This window comes from Trypanosoma brucei, chromosome 9, assembly GCF_000210295.1.
Source record: "Trypanosoma brucei gambiense DAL972 chromosome 9, complete sequence".
NCBI lineage: Eukaryota > Euglenozoa > Kinetoplastea > Trypanosomatida > Trypanosomatidae > Trypanosoma > Trypanosoma brucei.
Window position 1 is genome coordinate 1,402,077 of NC_026742.1, and position 18,215 is coordinate 1,420,291.

Consider the following 18,215-nt stretch of genomic DNA (forward strand, 5'->3'; position numbering starts at 1 on the left):
ACTTAATTAACTAAAAATAAAAAAAAAAAAGTAGCACCAACCAAACGCTAATTTCTTCTATCTCTCTTTTTTTATTATTATTATTCTTTTCTTTTACCATCCTTTTTCTTTTTTCCTTCTTCCTTCTTTTTATCTTGAATTTTCAATTTCATATAAAAGCTCGGTAGTCGTTTGCTCGTCCCACCGGCGCCAGAGCACTATTATCCCCACCGGAAGCAAACCAATCAAAACAAAACAATTTAAAAGAAAAAAAAAGACTCGGGTTAAACGAAGGAATCAAATAAAAAAAAACAATAAAATCAGCGGCAGAAGAAAAATAATAACAGTAATGACAATAACAACAGCAGTTATAACAATAATATAAACAAAAAGGAAATGATGAGAAAGTTTGGAAGCATCATACCCACACGCAAATATACCGGCGTTGCTTCAGAGAGAGGAAAAAAAAAAAGAAAGAAACAGTAAGGAAGAGAAGAAATAAACATGAGTGTACCGCGTCACGAAAACCGAAGCCGAGGAATTTACGAAACAAAAAAAAAAGGAAAAAAGGAAAAAAAAAATTGTCTATTTGCACGCACAAATACCCCTTATATATAAATATATAAACACACAAATTTATATATTTATATTCACCCGGAACAACAGCAACCACGCTATCCGCGTAAAAAAAAAATGTGTTAAAAGATCAGGAAACAGCACCGAAGGGAGAAAAAGAAGAAGGGAAAGAAGGTAAAAAAAAAACACATAAACATAAACACAAAAAAATTAAGGGTAGGGAAAAAAAAAGCAAGAGGAAGAAGAGACGGCAACCGATTGTGAGGTGCCACAAATATGACAACGCGAACGCGGGGCAAAAAAAAAAAAGAAACATAAAAATACATTATGATAACAAAATACTTAGATATGTATTTTGTTACACTTATTACTTCATGCGCAATGCCGAACCCAAATTTAACGGGGATGCAAATCCCGCCAACATTCCGTATTGGAGGATTACCGAAGGGAAAAAAAAATCACAAAAAACCAAACGAACAAAAAAAAGAAAAAGAGAGAGAAAGAGTAGAACAAAACAAAAGACTACACGCCCGTATATATCTATATATCTATATATACATCCGTGCATTTATATATATCTATATACTTTTATATATTTTTTTAAAAAAAACAAAAAAAAACCACATTACACAATTAAAATTAAGCTATAAATCGCTCCTTCGCCGCGCGACTTTCCTTCCCCCTCCCCACCCAAATTTGTTTCCCCCGCCTCTTCGAAACCGCACACCACAGGGGGAAAAGTTTAAAAAAAAAGGGAAGAAATCCAAAATAATCACAAGAAGGAAATCATCACATCGTCCCTGCTTTTCTTCTCCCACGTCAACATCACCACCACTACGTATAAAATTGAGAGGCACCAGAAAAATAATGCCCAGAACCCAACTGGCGCTCAAACACAAATAACAGCGGCTTTTATAATTTCACTCTCTTTTTTTTTCTTTCTTCCTTCCTCCCCAAGTCATTCCATCAAGAATTAAAGAAAAAAACATAACCTTCTTTCCTCTTTTTGGTCTTCCTCACCCACACCGGTTTTATAATTCACACACTGACATTATAAAATCATTTCCATACACGGACGCCACACGTCCAGTTGGTGCAAATAATAATAATACCACTCTCACGCACCTCCTTCCTCATCCCAAAACAACAAAAAACAAAAACAACTTAAAGAAAAAGAAAAAGAAAAAAAAGGAGAAACAAGTAGACAAGAGTTGCTAATCAGCAATGGAAATAGCTTTGAAAATCAAAAGAATGGATGGGCAAATTAAAGAAGAAAGAAAAGGAGACTTGTAAATAACACCAAGCGTACCCCCCCCACACACACACCCATCCCCACAAATTAGCGTGGAACGCTCCCTCACAATCATCAAAATAAGGGAAAACAGAGTAAATTGAAAGTATGAAAGAAAGAAAAAAGAAAAGAAAAATGAATAAAACTACAATAGAACGAAAAGAACTCAAAGCGATACAAACATCTACGGCAACGCGAGACATGACTGGAGTGGAAACAGCAGCGGGATTGTCATTCTACGTTAACCTCCTCTCCTGTCTCGAATTTATAACAGCACCGCAAGTCAAAGCCATGCATACACACACCTAAAACCCACGGAACTCCAATTGTTGTGATGGTGCTAACGGGGGCAACCGCTTATCCCCACTCTCGGGATACGACTCAAAGTTACTTGTGTCGCCGGGGCTCTTCACTTTTACAGGAATGGGAGCGTGATAATGACGTCCATAGAGTTTCTCCCAATTCGCACCACGGAAGAATGGGTGATTCTTCACATCAGCTACGCCATCCTTCAGCGTGCCCAACCGTTTCGTGTGATCCGTTTGCAATAAACCCTTTACGAGATCCCGAGCACGGGAGTCAAACCAATTGGGGAATTTGAACCGGCCCGCAAGAATCTTTTCATACGTCCGAATTGGGGTTTCATCAAAAAAGGGAGGATGGCCAGCTATGAATTCATACAGCAAAACACCCATCGTCCACCAATCCACAGCCTTCCCATGTCCTTTGCTCTGAATTACCTCAGGTGCAAGATACTCAGGTGTCCCACATAACGTATAGGTACGATCCGTCACCTTCTTAGCAAAACCAAAATCAGTCACCTTGACGTGTCCCTTCCCATCAAGTAGCAGATTCTCAGGTTTCAAGTCACGGTAGATAATGTCCTTCGAGTGTAAATATTCAAAAGCCAACACAAGCTCCGCATGATAGAACTTCGCTACGTCATTCGGGAAACGGCCTGCGGAACGAAGGTGAGTAAATACCTCACCACCTACCACAAATTCTAGAACAAAGTAGACGCGGTTCTCATCCTGGAAGGAACACATCATGTTCACAATGAAGGGGTGTGACAACTCCATTAGAATTTGCTTCTCTTGGTTCAGGTGTTGTACCTGCTTCATCTTTAGTATCTCACGCTTCTTTAGACATTTTATTGCATAATACTCCCCCCTGCTCTTCAGTTTTGCAATGCGCACGCGACCAAACGAGCCGGTCCCTAGCGTGTCACCCATTTCAAAGTCACTCAGCTTCCATCCCGATGTGTCAGGTTTGGTAAACACATACGTTTGCGGTTCCGTCGACGTGGCTACAGGCATCCGCACTACCAGTACCTGCTCAAGCTCTGTCAAAAAAGAATAATGTATAAATAAATGTAGACTTACGTATGCAACAAAGTAGCTTATTTTTGTGGAGAAAACAAAAACGGAAAGAGGAGTAAAGGGTTCTTCGACAGTATTCAAAATATAAAAAAGTAACACCAACAGCATAAGAAGGAAAGGCAAAAGGGAGAACAAGAGTGCGCCCGTGACCTCCCTCCGATATTCATTGAAATTCTGTAACAATGTAAAAATTTGGGAGGTGTTTCCCCTTTAAACGACAAGCCGACCCCTCCACCACCGAGAGGGGGAAGAGATGAAGAATTATGCACCAACTATGTAATATATTGCCTTTTACGCCATATTACCTTTAAGATAGCTGTAGAACCCCATTGTTAAAGCAGCGTTGGGCGCAGCAAATGTCACTCTGATCGGTAAGCCCTTCCACAGCGCACATACACCCTCGCTCTTAACAATAGCACACAATCCATCTAATAACCCCTTGTAACGGAAAGGAAATCCGTAAACGGCAGTTGGCTTTCCACTGACGGAGAGAACTGCCCGCTGTACCTGCAAGCGTGTCTTCACTAATTCCAGAGGGTTTGTTACGACGCAGGCGACAATATTCCCCATACCTCCTGCACAGAGTGAAGAAGAAAATGTTCCTAATGACATGTGCTCGCTGAGAACATTCTCAAAAACTTCGTAGCAACCAAAGTATACTGCCGAGTAGGGTCCGAAGGATGCCAATGTTGACCAATAACCCTTATATAAACCTCGCACACCTTCGTAGCGAGCGACAGTGCGGATGGCGTCCCAGTTGCCTTTGTATCGCCCTTCTACAAACGACGACTGCGCCTGCAGCCGTTCCTTCGTTACGTCAATAGGAACCCAAAAGATACAACTGACCGACTCGGCAAAGAGTCCACAAATAAGATGAATAAATGAAGAAGGTATGGTGCTAAGAAAGGAAGAAGAATGGCTTGCACTCACATATCCCTGAAGGAAATCTCGAGACCACGTGTATGTTGTTAGATACAGTGCAGTTCCCGGTGCAGAGCCAACAATCGCTACGCCCGCACCACGGTAGAAGGCACATGGCCCTTCACGCCTCCAAATAGAACTCAGGACATGCCGCAGTGATCCCTTCGAATTTACATGAAGGGAACTGCTGCTATCCCCAAAGAAACCCGTGAAGGTCACAGTTTTAGCCGTATCGAGAGGATGACAAACCGCTCGGGCCATCACGCCAGCAAGAGCGGAGCATATTACATCCATACTTGTGGCCTCTCCTAATGTGCCCTATTGCCTTGTAGTTTCCTCTCTTCCTTCCTTCTTTCTATTTGCGAGATGTCTGAAAAGGGGGACAAAAAACAAAGAAAATTTTAAAAAATTATGAAAGAGGCAATAAAAATAATAACAACACTAGTTATAGTAACAACGATAGTAATAATAGCAACAATGATTATATAAGGGACAGAGGACCGCCAACACTCACTTATTCCTGCCTCCCACAAACAACTAAGCGGATGGAACGAAGAAGAAGAAGAGTTAACCCATCGAATGACAGATGAGAGACAAAATTGTCCACCCCTTTGTACGCAGAAGAGAGTGCGGGCACTTGATGAAATAAATGAAAAATAACAAGAAATGAAGAACAACAATTCACCCATCCATCCCGACTTGAGGCCTTCATTTTATTTAACCCACCGCCGTTGAGTTCATAAATATAGGGATACCCGGTAAAAAGAAGTAAAACGGAAGCAAGAAGGGGAAACCCTCCCTTTCATTCCTTCCTTCTTGTTTCTTGTTAGTCCTATTCCCTTTTCTTTTATTTTTTTTAATTTTCCTTTACATTGTGCTGGATTGAATTAGGAAGAAGGAAAGGGAAGGGAAAGGAAGGGGAAGGAAGAACATAAATTGTTGTGGCACTTTAAGCCACTCTGTTTAGTTTGCAGCCCCAACATCCTCTGTCCCTTTGTAAACTCCCCACTACGCACAAACACAGAATCAACTCGACACCAACAACAAAACACTCAAAAAAAAAAAAATACAAAAAAAAGGCAAGACCAGCGCCCCGAGTGCCTCACCCCCTTTTGCGTGTGTTTGCGTGTGCGTTTTTTTTTCTTTTTTGTTTTTCCCGTTTCTCTTTCTTTTTTTTTTTTCCTGTGTGTGTGTGTGTGTGTGTGTGTGTGTTTCTTTTTTTGCTGTTGTTTTTTGGCTCCCCCTCCCTCTCCCCAGAAGAAAAAAGAAAAAGAAGAAGATGTTGACTCATCACATCGATTAATTCGGCGTTTTACCCTCCTTTACTACCTTTTTCACTTTGGATATCGCCCCAACTGAAATCAATTCTCTCAACGGAGAGAAAAACAAAAACAAAAAAAACAAAAAAATTCCCTACCGCACGCACGCCTTTCCTCCGCTTTACCGCGGTCGCAAAGTTACACAAAACACAACAAATGGAACAAAACAAAAAAAAAAGTAACCGCCTCCTCATATATCCCTTAAGGAGAAGTACGAAGGCATGAAGTGAATAGTTGGGAAGGAGGGTAGGGGAAATAGAGTGAGAAAAAGTAAAATGAAAAAAAAAATTAAGAAAGCTAAGACCAATGGAAAAGCAGTAACAAAAAGAAAGAAAAAAAAAGAGAGAGAAAAAAGAGAGAGAGAGAAGGCTCCCAACCCCTTCTAAATGCCGGCCGGTGCAAATGCACATGAAAAAGAAAAAGAAAGTCATAATGAACAGTTGCAGTTGAATGAGCAGCGCCAAGAAAATGAATGAAGTAAATGCATCACACGCGCACAAATATATAAATTAATTAATATATGTTCAAATAGCAGCATGCCTCACAATTGCCTTCGGAGCCGCCTTCAGGAAAAGGGGGAGAATGGAAGAAAAAGAAATTAAAAACAAAGGCGGGGAAAACAATCAAATAAAATAGAAGAAAAAAAAGAAGAAGTAATATTGTAACAACATGGAGAGCGAAGATAAGAGAAGATTTAAAAAAAGAAAAAGAAAAGAGGGATAAAAAAGAAGAGGAAAAAACTGAAGACGGAGAGACGAAAGAGAATTTTTTAAAAAAACAAACAAACAAACAAACAAAACTGAAATCAATAGAGAAGAAGACCCGCAACGCGTATAAAAAAGAAAAAGAAACTTTGATGGATGCAAATGCTATCAGCGCGGGGTGCGAATGTAGCGATGACTACTCATTGTCGTGGCGGACAGCATCGCAACCTCTGCTGCTTCAGTTTGTTTGACTAATAGAAGAAAAGATGAAAAGATAGATTTTTTTTTAAAAAAAAAAAAGAAACACTGCGGTGAAAAAGAAGTCATTAATATGGAGGCAATCACATCTCCACCTTCCGATCCTTAGGTTTCTGTTCACACACACACACACACACATGCGCCCCAAAATTGAAATAACAGTTTGGACGAAGGGGATGTGAAACATAATGAAAAAAAAAAAAAGAAACGTACAAAAAACGTATAATTTTCTGCGGGATCACAATATTACGTTCTTTCAGTCTTTTGTCTTTTTTCTTTTAGCTCAGCTATTTTTTTTTTCTTCCTTAAAAACTCTCTTTCTTCCTTTTTTTTTTTATTCCTGATGCTTAATGCTTCTTTATTTATGTATCTGTCACGTATCTGTCTCTTGATATTTATAAATTCTTTAGCATTTGAAAGCATTTGTTAGGAGCCCATCGTCCACATTGGCAACATCCCGCGCCATCCTTCACGCAGCAAACTGACAGATATATAAATAAATACAAGTAAATAAATAAACGCATATGTAAATATAAATATTGATATGTATCCGCCAGCACTATTTAGTAACCGTGTCTGTGTTCATGCTACCAACAATAAACGCCCGTACACACGCCTCAACATCATTCCGCCAAGGCGATGAAAAGAAAAACAATAATAAAAGTAGAATTGGAAGGAGAAAAAACAAACAAACAAACAAACAAACAAAAAGAAAGAAAGAACAGACAGAAAGGTAAAAGGTAAAAGAAGAGCAGCACAACGTTCTATCCGAGTAACGCCAACTTGTACATTTATGTATCTCCCATTGGTATCACTCAACAGCGACCATCGCGCATGGAAAAGGGGAGAAAGTAGTGAAGGAATGAGAGAGATTTCTTTTTTTTAAAAAAAAAGGAGGGGAAAAGAACGAACTGCTAGTAAAATACCCCGCAGTGCAGCAGCAACGAAATCAGATCTGAAACAAACTAAAAGAGGCATACGTGAAAAAGAAAAAGTAACTCGTTGCATAAACGAATCGTTCGTCCTGCTCCCCTCACCGCAATTTTTCTCGCAAAAAAAAAAAAGTTGAATCCCACGCGTATTTTTTTTTTATTGTATAACTCTATAAAGGTAGATACAGTTATAAATGGGTAGTTGCTTTCTTTTTCTCTTTTTTGCTTTCTCTTCCTCATCCTTCCCCACACACCACGTCCCTCTCCCCACATCTCCTGTTTTAAACTTGAATGAGCGACTACGGTGTTATCACATGAAACAAGCAGCTCCTCATTATTAACGATAGCGCTGACAGAAAATATTTAAAACGAACATGAGGCCGCTACTCCCTCAAGTTACAAAAAAAATCAAAAACTCACCTTTAAATAGCGAGTTATAAAGACCCAGCCACCAAAGCATACGTGTGCACGCAAACCTGTGTGCAACAGACCCCTTCATTGACAGGATTTACCTGTTGAATGGTTCAAACCCACAGCCACCGATTTGCCATAGAATCTCAAAGTTTTCTCCATCTCTCCATTTTGCAAACTAGCGGCGCTGGTTGGGCTGCTTCGCCTGCTGCTGTTGTGCGAAAAGCACTTGTGTGCCGGGAGGAAAACCTGTGGCACCCACAGTGTATGGTGCCGTACCATCCGCGGGCCGGTAAAACATCATCGGTTGCTGAGCCTGACTAGGCACAAAACCTGCAACATAATGGCCGGGCATGGCCGGCTGCGCGTAATACGGTGCTCCTTGAGCGCCACTCACAATTATTGGAACGGGTTGAGGGACACCAGTTTGACGGTGCTGCGGCTGCGGTGGAGCTTGCACCAGTTTTTGCATTTGTTGTGGTGCAACCTTCTGAACGGGAACCCCCCACGGCATTTGGACAGGCTGTTGCTGCGGCCGTTGTTGCTGTGGGACATGTGCAGGTAGTTGGGTTGTCGACATTTGTGGCGGCGTCATATGGCCGGAAACCGAAAGTAACGGTGGGGCCCCTGTGACGGGTACAGCACTTCCTGGCATTTGAGACATTACCGCTGCCTGCGGCTGAGTCTGTGGGCGACCCAAACTTTGCTTCACCTGCATGAGTAACTGCTGCTCCAGGGCTGTTGCCTCAATAGGTTTACTTTCCACCTCCGGTTGCCTGCTCACCTTCTGCTCGCTAATGAGTCTCTGCTCCAAATCGTGAGCGTTCCACGTGCGGGGTTGGTTTGACGCCGATGTCTCGGTGGGTTGTGTAGCTGGCGCACGGGCACTCGTAGCAGCACCCGCTTCCACCGAAGGCGCTGCGGGTACCGAGTGCAAAACTGCTGGTTGCATCGATGGCTGTGTTGGCACCGCGCCCGCATGCTGGGTCGGTGCTGTCGACGGAACACCTAAGGACAGACTACCGGTCAAAAGTGAATTCATACCTACATTGGCGGAAGGATTCTTACGTTCATGCGCCACATCAACGCCGGTGGGCTTCGAAGCTTCCACGTTGTTCCACACAACGTTACCGCTCGCTGGGACCATGGACGGCAAGGCCCATGGGTCTTTGACCTGATTCAAAGAGGCACTTGTCAGGGGTTCTGATATTGCCTGCACCAGAGGAGCAGAGGTAGGGTTTGTATCCTGGAAACCAGAGTTTGCCCCAGAGAAGAAGCGTGACTTGGCTACTTTCTTCCCCCCCTCACCACCTGGTGCTATGCTAACCATCAACCGTTCTATCTCATCGTCAACCTCTGCCTTTACTTCAGTTCTGGAGGGGGAAGAGGGACCCCATTTGTTGGTGTCGTTTTTGCCCTCATCCTTTGAAGAGGCTGCAGCGTCACTCCTTTGCTTCTCCCTCTCCATGGTTTCCTGCAGTGCCTGCTTCTTAATGGCATTCCGCTCCAACTCATACTTGTACCCCTCTTCGAATGCTTCCTGATCCCTGCTTCCCCTCCAAGAACGGGATGGGGGAGCAAAGCGTTCGCTGTTTGTTGCCCGCTTCGATGCTGGCCCAAGCGCTCCATTTTTCGAGTCGGATGACTTTTGACCGGTGGCGTCGTGGCGGGTTCCATCCGGCGAAGAGGACTGCACGGGGCACTCCGTTTCGATTATGCTGAATTTCTGTAGTACCTCCTCGCTCAAGGTGAATTCTTCTGGTCTCGGTGCAAGCGAGAGAAGTTCAGGGCGAGTGTATCGAATTGTAGTTCTCATTGTTAATCCTACCTTGATTCGATCACTAGTTAGTTCTCTGTTAATTTCTTTTTTCTTTTTTTTCCTTTTTTGGAGGGGAAATTCTTTTTCCTTTTTGTTTGCCTAAACCCGTTCCCCTATATCGCTATTCAGATACAATGTTATACCACTTCTCTGGGTTTATCACACTGATATTATTAGTAACAGAAATAGGTTCTTCTTATTCCTTTCACCCGCAAAAGATAAATAATCAACCCAGAGGACGTCCCTGATCCTGTCGTGTGGGTCGCCGCTGATCCTACTTTTTTTTTCTTCTTTCACAAAAATTCCCCCTCACCTGATTTTTTTTTAATATTTCACCTTTTTGTCGGTGATTGATTGTTGTTTTTTTTGTTGTTGTTGTTGTATTATTTTTTTTGCTTAATTTCTTTTTTCTCTTTCAATTTAACTTTTTTTTTCCTTTTCTCTTTGTTTCTATCTTTTTAACAGTAAAAATAATGATTTAACAGGAGAGCGAAAATTATCTTTCCTTCTTTTCGTGGAAAGTTCGGGTCAAAGTAAGTTTCGTTCAGTTAGGCGATCAGACAATCGCTTGGCGGTATACTTTTAAAAAAACGTTTGCGTTGAGGAACTGAGTCCAGTAAGAACACACATAAATACAAAGAACAAGTTAATGAAGAAAGAAAATGAAAGATGAAAGTGCAAATATGAATGTAAAGATGGGGTACGAACAGCAACAAAATGGTGGAAACGAAAAAAAAAAAGAAAAAGAAATGTAGGGTGACAGTGTATATACAAATGGAAACATATCAGGAAGGGGGAAAAAAATTGCGACAATAGTAGTAACAGTATTGGCGCCCAGATGACACACCCGACCACATACTTATTGATTACTCCGCTGGTACCGCAAACGCACAGACGCGCACCAGTGTATGTTTTATTACGCGCAAGGTTTCCTTTTGACATCCTCTTTTTTTACGACCGCACCACCACACACGGGTCGCATGGTAACAGTTAATACCCAATAATCGGCACTGCACTCGCGGTAACTCTTGAAAAGAGACGGGCCGCGGCACGGCCGCAAGGCGCGTATTTAACGCGGTAGTAAAAAGGGGGAGAAAAGGGAGAAAAGCAACAGAACGATGTGCCTCACGTGCAACTCGCTGCCTAAGCGGGAGAGAGAAGCGTTCCCGGAAACACGATACTGGAGCAGCCTCCTCCAGGTTGGAAAGGAGAAAAGATTCAGTAAATAAACAAGAAGCGCAATAGAGAAATGAAAGATAGATAGATAGAAAGGGTATGTTAAATTTCATTTCTATATACTTTGCCGCATATCCAGTGATTCACTCCATTCTCTTCTTTCACTTCATCGCCATTACCGTCCCTGCACAACCGCAACCACAACTACAACCACACCACATTACAACACAATGGGATGATCCGCCGTCCCCAACCGCAAACCTCTGCCAACATCACCATCCTCCGACGCCCTACTTCCATAGTCTCCAACGTTACCCCCCACCCTCCCTCGCCTGTAAACAACAAACGCCTCCCCGTCATCGGACGAGTCGGCGCCAAGTTCCGCCAAACCAAAAAAGGAATCGCTGGACCCGCCACATGCAACTACAGGCTTGAGTGGTTTATTTACATCATTGCTGCTCTCGTCGTCATCGTCAAGAACGACATCTACAACACCACTAACACTCTTCTTAGGTACCCACCGAAATGGAACATAGTCTTCATCCGTTTCCGCTGTGCTTGCCGTGTGAACTGCAGCTTTTGCCTCCCTGTCGTTCCTGACAAGTTGAAGGTACGCGGGGCATTTCTCACCTGCTTGTTGCAAGCACCGCAGCAACACGGTGTCAACGCGGATGTCACGGGGTGCAAGCGGTGAGTCACAAAGTGGGCAGTTCCAGTAACATCCACTGTGACAACCCTGAAGAAAGGAGCGACAGTCAAAGCATTGAAGGTGAGCACAATGGGCACCACGGATTGGAATGCTAATGCGTGCTTGAGAAATGGGACACTTCGTTGTGATGACGGGGTTGTCCACTACCATCTCATCTTTTGACATTTCCTCGTCCTCTAACACGCTACGGTACATGGCGTACAAACTAGCATCGCGCATATTCTGCGGGTTGCATAACGGCGTAACGATACTATTCATCACCTCATCTTGTGGTACCAACTGAACTACCAACAATGCCACCTGACTAACGTACTCCTTTGAGGTCACAACAAATCCAAGCTCCTGAGTGTGGCAATTTCTATTCAAAAATTGTGTTATATCCAAAGGAAGAAGGGTTTTGGTTACTTCCTTCCGCCGCTCGGGCCACCGCCGCCTCCACATTGTCATGACCGCTTGGCCGTTCACTGTTACCGCAATTTCCTTTATTACCGGCCACGACATGGGAATAAATGGCGACCGGAAGGGTACCACGTGCAGACGAAGCCGTCTTGACGCAACTCCCTCCAAATACTGCTGAGGAACTTCAAAAGAGTGATTGGCGCTACCAAAACACAGCTGCGTTTTCATTACTACGTGTAGCACACGGTGGAAAGGGGAACTGACTTCGTTTATGGCTTCAACGGGAAGGTTGTCGTCAAGCGGCAGAGACAAGATTTCAACAGCTGCATTCCCCACCCCACGTGGTAGTTGGTATTTCAAGCGATGTCTTACTGGAGCTGCGTTATTATTAGATGTGGAAGGGGGGAAACTGGTTGACGCCTTCGCACCCGATGACTCATTGTGCTTAAGCGGTGTAACTGTCGGTGGTGGTGGTGGTGGTGTAGTTGCGGAGTGAGCATCTTTCACTTGTGTAGCACCACCTCCAGCATCTTTCCGCGAAGCAAAGAAACAGTTTAATGCTGAAGCTCCCTGAACCGCCAAATCCTTCATTCGGCTTTTGTTGTCTACCGTCGCCGCAAGCCTCAATTCCCCATGCTCCTCCAAAATATCCCTCAGTGCGGCCATTAGTTTATTTAGCTCATTTCTCCGATAGTATTTGTATATGTCACCCGACTTGAATTCACGCTGAAACACGCGCATACTAAGCGGTTTGCCAACCACTGCCCTCTTAAGACGTAACCACACCTCACCACTAAAACCTCCACCACATTGCGAGCTGTCGTCGCCGCAGTCACCATCACTGAAGCCTTCAGCAACAGCGCTGGCCTCACTACCGTTATAACTACTGAGAGTACTGCCTTCATCGGCACATTCACTATGCCTGCTTGAAGTTGTTGCACTGGTTCCCGCAGTGCTTTCACCGCCAGTGAGGAAACCCACCACGCATTCATTACTGGGTGTGGGTGACAAATACACACGGCTTCGCTTCCGCAGAGAGTTGTCTCCATTGTCAGTTTCGGAGTCGGCACGTTTTCTGGTTGCAGGTCGGATCACCATGACGATGCTCCAAAAACACACAGAAACGCCTCAGACTCGAAAAGAAAAACAAAAAGAAAATATAGTACCCCCAGGTGTTGGTAGCAGAGCTATTAACACTAATGCACTGCGGCACCGCCTCCTTTCCCTCCACCTGCTACGAAATGTCTTCTTCCACTCCTATTTTTGTTTTTTTGTTTGTTCTCCACCTACCCTTTTTTTTTTCGCTTTCAAGTCCTATATGATATTAAAGCTAGAGGAGCACAAACTGGCTCTTAGCAACGCTAATATACCCTTCCCCCAGAAGAAATCATGAAAGCAACAGATAATAATATACGTGTATATATGTGTGTAAATATATGTATATACATATAAACAAATATATACGCATCGATGTGCGTACGTGTGCAATTGCATACAGAAAGAAAAAAGATGCACACAGAGGAGGTAAGGACAAATGTCGGAAGAAAAGAAAACGAATGTTTGTCCCCTGCACACATCGCGAAACCACCAAAGGCGCTTTTTAAAGTTTCATGCGCTGCGCAGCCGCATCTCCCACAGCTCTACCCGCCAACGAAAGCGGGACAACACAGGCAGAAAATAGAAGGGATGGTAGAGTGATTTGTGACATGTCGAGCACCTTGCGTCAAGCTCCTCAAAAACATGTCACATTCCAAGCGGTAATAAACGATCAGCAAAAGAATTATCATTAGAAGAAAAAAAGGAGTAATAGTATATAAACAAAACGAAAAATAAAAGGAAACAGAAGATAAAGAGAATGGAGACGTGTACAAGTTATTTCCAAAGGCTACGGCCCACACTTGGGATCAGTGAGCAGATCCTCTGGAGTTATCTTTTTCTTTCCTTTAAACCTTTTTGTTGTCTTGTTTGGTTTTGGTTTTGGTTTTGGTTTAAACGGTATATATACATACACACACAAACACATACATAAATATAAACGATTTTTTCTTTCTTTTCTCCCCCTTTTTTTTATTAGTTCCTTCCTTTCTTCTCCATAATAAAGGGAAAGAGAGAGGTGGGCCGGCATGCATACGTGAGGGTATCATTTGGTGCAACTCCTACACATTTTGTGTCGAGTCATTCACTACGATGTTAAATAGCTCAACCTTGCAGCGGGGTGGCGGAGAGGGGGGAAAAAAAGAGTAAATGGAAGAGGTGCTGGAAAAATATCGACGAAACCAAAACAAAAAAGAAAAGAAAAGAAAAGAAAAAAAAATAGTGGTACGACGCAGTGAAGTCAGCTAAAACCCCAAATAACCTCACGCTCTAAACACTTTTGTCTCGTTTGGTGACGAGTCATTTCATACACTTCCTTGACGCACCGTGCACAAGAAGAGACATAGGGCGTATACTTCACGAATAGTCCATTCATAAACAACTTTTGCTTCCTTCTTTTTCCTTCTCTTCTTGTAAAAAAAAAAAAACACTTTTCTTTTTCTCCCTTTTCCCATTAACCCGCATTTACTCCCGGTGTCGTTATCTTTCCGTCACCCTTCCATTCCCTTCACCGTAACCTCACCACACATACACATTTTTCCCTCTTCCTTCTCCTCACGTCTTCCTTTTTTTTTTCTTTTTCTCTTCGTTTTTCCCCTTTCCCTTTCCCCTACCGCCCCCTTCCCCCTTTTTGCACTTCACATATCCGGGATAACATGGGGAACGACGAAAACATTAATAATTACAGCTGCCCTCAGTCACATATTCGGCTTATCTTCGCCTCTGTGCCCCTCTTTTGTCATCTTTTTATTTATTTTTCTTTTCTTTTTTTAATGTGTGTATATGTGGAATAGGACTTACATCATGCCGCGAGTATAACAAAGCTTACCACGTACACGCGAGAAAAAAAGAAAACAACAGTAACAATAACAATAACAAGCAAACAAGCACGTCACAGTGCGTGCCTTCCTCTCTCTCTCTTTTCAGGCTAACAAACAATCAGACAGACACATACATATGTTTATTTATATATTTATATATTTAATTTGTACACACACAGACACACATACTTGGAAACATCCAGCTGTAATACCTTCTCTCAGCCGCAGCAAACATCTCAACTCCCTGCACCTGTTACTTCCTTTCATTATTATTACTTTTTTTTTTTTTTGAACCTCTCCTTTTGTCCATTTTCTCTTTTATCCTAATTTATGTATCCCTGTCGTCTTCTTCAGTTTTTTCTCTCTTAAATGTTCAAATGGTGTTCAAACGCTTTTCCTCTTCTTCCCTTTTCCTTCTTTTATTTTACGATTCTAATCATCATATTCTTCTAAAACAAAAATAGGGGGATTTCAGACAGAAGGGATAAAACAACAAAAAAACATTTTTTCTCCTTTTCCCCACTTCGTTGCGCGTTCACGCGGTCGGACAACTCAGCAGTGCGCAATTAAACAATAACAAAAAAAAAAATCACTCCCCTTCAACCTTTTCAGCATCTATCAAATAACCCACACAAGGGAAAAAACAAAACAAAACGGTAGAGTCAGTGAAAAAGACACGGATAGTAAACGAAAGCAAAGAGAGGTGCAGAAAATAGGCGAAAAGAAAAAAAACATGGAAGATGTGGTGGAATGGAGCAACATTACCTTTCTTCTTCTTTTTTTCCCCCCCCACTCCCACTCACACTTCACCTCCTGCAATCACAATAGTAAGAGGTGGGTGGAGAAGCAGCCGCATTTCGCACGGAGGCGCGCCTCCAACCATACATAAAAAATACCCATACACACACACACAAAAAAAAAAGAAGCGACATTGAAACGGCACTCGCATTTTTACTCATGGGGTGTCATCTCTCTTTTTCCATTTATTATTTTCTTATCGCTTCTGCTTTATTACTCATTCCCTCCACTTGATACCACACCCGAGTCACTTTCTCAACAATACCGGCGGCAGCATTTCTTTTCTCCACACCTCCACATGTCTTCACTCCTTTCATTCTTTCCTTTCTCCTCCCAAAAACAAAGCAAACAAACAAACATAGAGACCCGTGTGCACACTTAAAGGAACAACAACAACAACAACAATTACAACAACATCAACAAAAGGGTAAACATAAAGAGAAAAGAAAAAAAAAAGATCGACGATGTAACGATGGGAAAGGAAAAGGTTTGAGGTTACAACATGGAGAAGGAAAATTCCACCATTAGAAAACACAACCTCCTTCCTTCTCCCCCACTCCCTTCTTCCTTTCCTCAAGTCTTTCACTCTCACGCATTGATTTCCCCATCCCCTCCCCTCCCCTCCCTCTCTCTCTTCTCTCTCTTCTCTTGTCCCTCTTTCCTTCTCCTCCACTCCCTTCTTCCTTTCCCATACGTCATTATTCAGCCCCATCCCACCCCCTTCTCTCTCTCTCTTCCTCTTTTCTCTCTTTTTATCCCTTTCTCCCGGGAAGCATAAATAAATAAAACAAACCGGGGGGAAAAAAAAATGACATGACAAATTTAAGGGTGTGGAAATACATTTTTTTTTAAGAAAAAAAAAGCAAAAATGAAGAACCGAATAGAAAACAAGTGTTAAAAGAGAAGAAAGGAAGGCTGTCGCCACAGCACGATCGTGGCAACAGAAGAAAAACAAATCAAAAAACCCACCGCAACGTTCGGGAGGAGTAACAAATTATCATCTAAAGCGAAAAAAAAAGGTATTAACGTGAAAAAGGAAAAGGAAAGAATGACAGAAAGCAGTGAAAACCAAGAAAGGGAGGGAGGATAGAAGAATGTAAAACATAATAGTAGAATACTTCACCGTCGCCTAGAGAGAATAGGATCCCAAACACAACCATAGTAAAATATTTAACTAAAGGTTCATCCACACTCCCCTAACTATTTCACGAATTTATGCGTGTGTGCTTATTACCTTCTACTCACGCGTTTTAACATGCGATTGCAACAACGGTACCGGAGCATACGGTTGTGCAATGCACCTCTAAAAACCACGGAACTCCAATTGTTGTGAAGGGGTTAGTGGAGGAGAACCCTTATCTCCACTCTCGGGATACGACTCAAAGTTACTTGTGTCGCCGGGGCTCTTCACTTTTACGGCAATGGGGGCGTTATAATGACGTCCATAGAGTTTCTCCCAATTCGCACCACGAAAGAATGGGTGATTCTTCACATCAGCTACGCCATCCTTCAGCGTGCCCAACCGTTTCGTGTGATCCGTTTGCAATAAACCCTTTACGAGATCCCGCGCACGCTCATCAAACCAATTGGGGAATTTAAGCCGGCCCGCAAGAATCTTTTCATACGTCCGAATTGGGGTTTCATCAAAAAAGGGAGGATGGCCAGCTATGAATTCATACAGCAAAACACCCATCGTCCACCAATCCACAGCCTTCCCATGTCCTTTGCTCTGAATTACCTCAGGTGCAAGATACTCAGGTGTCCCACATAACGTATAGGTACGATCCGTCACCTTCTTAGCAAAACCAAAATCAGTCACCTTGACGTGTCCCTTCCCATCAAGTAGCAGATTCTCAGGTTTCAAGTCACGGTAGATAATGTCCTTCGAGTGTAAATATTCAAAAGCCAACACAAGCTCCGCATGATAGAACTTCGCTACGTCATTCGGGAAACGGCCTGCGGAACGAAGGTGAGTAAATACCTCACCACCTACCACAAATTCTAGAACAAAGTAGACGCGGTTCTCATCCTGGAAGGAACACATCATGTTCACAATGAAGGGGTGTGACAACTCCATTAGAATTTGCTTCTCTTGGTTCAGGTGTTGTACCTGCTTCATCTTTAGTATCTCACGCTTCTTTAGACATTTTATTGCATAATACTCCCCCCTGCTCTTCAGTTTTGCAATGCGCACGCGACCAAACGAGCCGGTCCCTAGCGTGTCACCCATTTCAAAGTCACTCAGCTTCCATCCCGATGTGTCAGGCTTGGTAAACAGTTGGCCATCACCAGTGGGAGTTGTCGTCATATTTGCGCGGCTAGTTGCTTTTACCCACCTTGTTATTACCTTAATTATACAAAAAAAAAAGGCAAAGAGAAACGAAAAAGAGAAGTCAATTAATATTCCCGAGAAGCAAGTGAGACCCAGGCAAAGTGATGGTCTGCCACTGACGTTTTTAACTCCCAGCCTGGTGGGTCGTTTCTTCGTTATCAAATGCATAACGATAATTGTGCTTAGGTTCACAAACACTTAACAGACAACGGTACCATAATTTTTGTTTGGTTTTTAACTCCATTAAAGAAAAAATGATGCTGCGCAACACATCCGCCTTCCCATCCCCGCAGACAA

The 18,215-nt window shown here is 42.9% G+C and overlaps 8 protein-coding genes across 8 annotated transcripts; all 8 read right to left on the bottom strand.

Annotated features, from left to right (window-relative positions):
* Nucleotides 1-2,151: 2,151 nt before the first annotated feature.
* TbgDal_IX6520 (protein kinase A catalytic subunit) lies at nt 2,152-3,333 on the bottom strand (the record flags this gene model as incomplete). Its single annotated transcript, XM_011778540.1, has 1 exon — nt 2,152-3,333. One exon carries the CDS (start codon nt 3,331-3,333, stop codon nt 2,152-2,154), a length of 1,182 nt encoding a protein of 393 aa, XP_011776842.1.
* Nucleotides 3,334-3,516: 183 nt separating this feature from the next.
* Nucleotides 3,517-4,440, bottom strand: TbgDal_IX6530 (mitochondrial carrier protein, putative; the record flags this gene model as incomplete). The annotated part of the gene is made up of 1 exon (XM_011778541.1): nt 3,517-4,440. One exon carries the CDS (start codon nt 4,438-4,440, stop codon nt 3,517-3,519), a length of 924 nt encoding a protein of 307 aa, XP_011776843.1.
* Nucleotides 4,441-5,458: 1,018 nt separating this feature from the next.
* Nucleotides 5,459-5,896, bottom strand: TbgDal_IX6540 (hypothetical protein, unlikely; the record flags this gene model as incomplete). The annotated part of the gene is made up of 1 exon (XM_011778542.1): nt 5,459-5,896. The coding sequence occupies one exon, from the start codon at nt 5,894-5,896 to the stop codon at nt 5,459-5,461; it is 438 nt and encodes a 145-aa protein (XP_011776844.1).
* A 2,052-nt stretch (nt 5,897-7,948) lies between these two features.
* Nucleotides 7,949-9,586, bottom strand: TbgDal_IX6550 (hypothetical protein, conserved; the record flags this gene model as incomplete). Its single annotated transcript, XM_011778543.1, has 1 exon — nt 7,949-9,586. One exon carries the CDS (start codon nt 9,584-9,586, stop codon nt 7,949-7,951), a length of 1,638 nt encoding a protein of 545 aa, XP_011776845.1.
* An 869-nt stretch (nt 9,587-10,455) lies between these two features.
* On the bottom strand, nt 10,456-10,878 carry TbgDal_IX6560 (conserved hypothetical protein, unlikely; the record flags this gene model as incomplete). The annotated part of the gene is made up of 1 exon (XM_011778544.1): nt 10,456-10,878. One exon carries the CDS (start codon nt 10,876-10,878, stop codon nt 10,456-10,458), a length of 423 nt encoding a protein of 140 aa, XP_011776846.1.
* Nucleotides 10,879-10,985: 107 nt separating this feature from the next.
* TbgDal_IX6570 (zinc finger protein, predicted) lies at nt 10,986-12,971 on the bottom strand (the record flags this gene model as incomplete). Its single annotated transcript, XM_011778545.1, has 1 exon — nt 10,986-12,971. The coding sequence occupies one exon, from the start codon at nt 12,969-12,971 to the stop codon at nt 10,986-10,988; it is 1,986 nt and encodes a 661-aa protein (XP_011776847.1).
* Nucleotides 12,972-15,899: 2,928 nt separating this feature from the next.
* Nucleotides 15,900-16,298, bottom strand: TbgDal_IX6580 (hypothetical protein, unlikely; the record flags this gene model as incomplete). Its single annotated transcript, XM_011778546.1, has 1 exon — nt 15,900-16,298. One exon carries the CDS (start codon nt 16,296-16,298, stop codon nt 15,900-15,902), a length of 399 nt encoding a protein of 132 aa, XP_011776848.1.
* Nucleotides 16,299-16,889: 591 nt separating this feature from the next.
* TbgDal_IX6590 (protein kinase A catalytic subunit) lies at nt 16,890-18,086 on the bottom strand (the record flags this gene model as incomplete). Its single annotated transcript, XM_011778547.1, has 1 exon — nt 16,890-18,086. The coding sequence occupies one exon, from the start codon at nt 18,084-18,086 to the stop codon at nt 16,890-16,892; it is 1,197 nt and encodes a 398-aa protein (XP_011776849.1).
* Nucleotides 18,087-18,215: the final 129 nt, after the last annotated feature.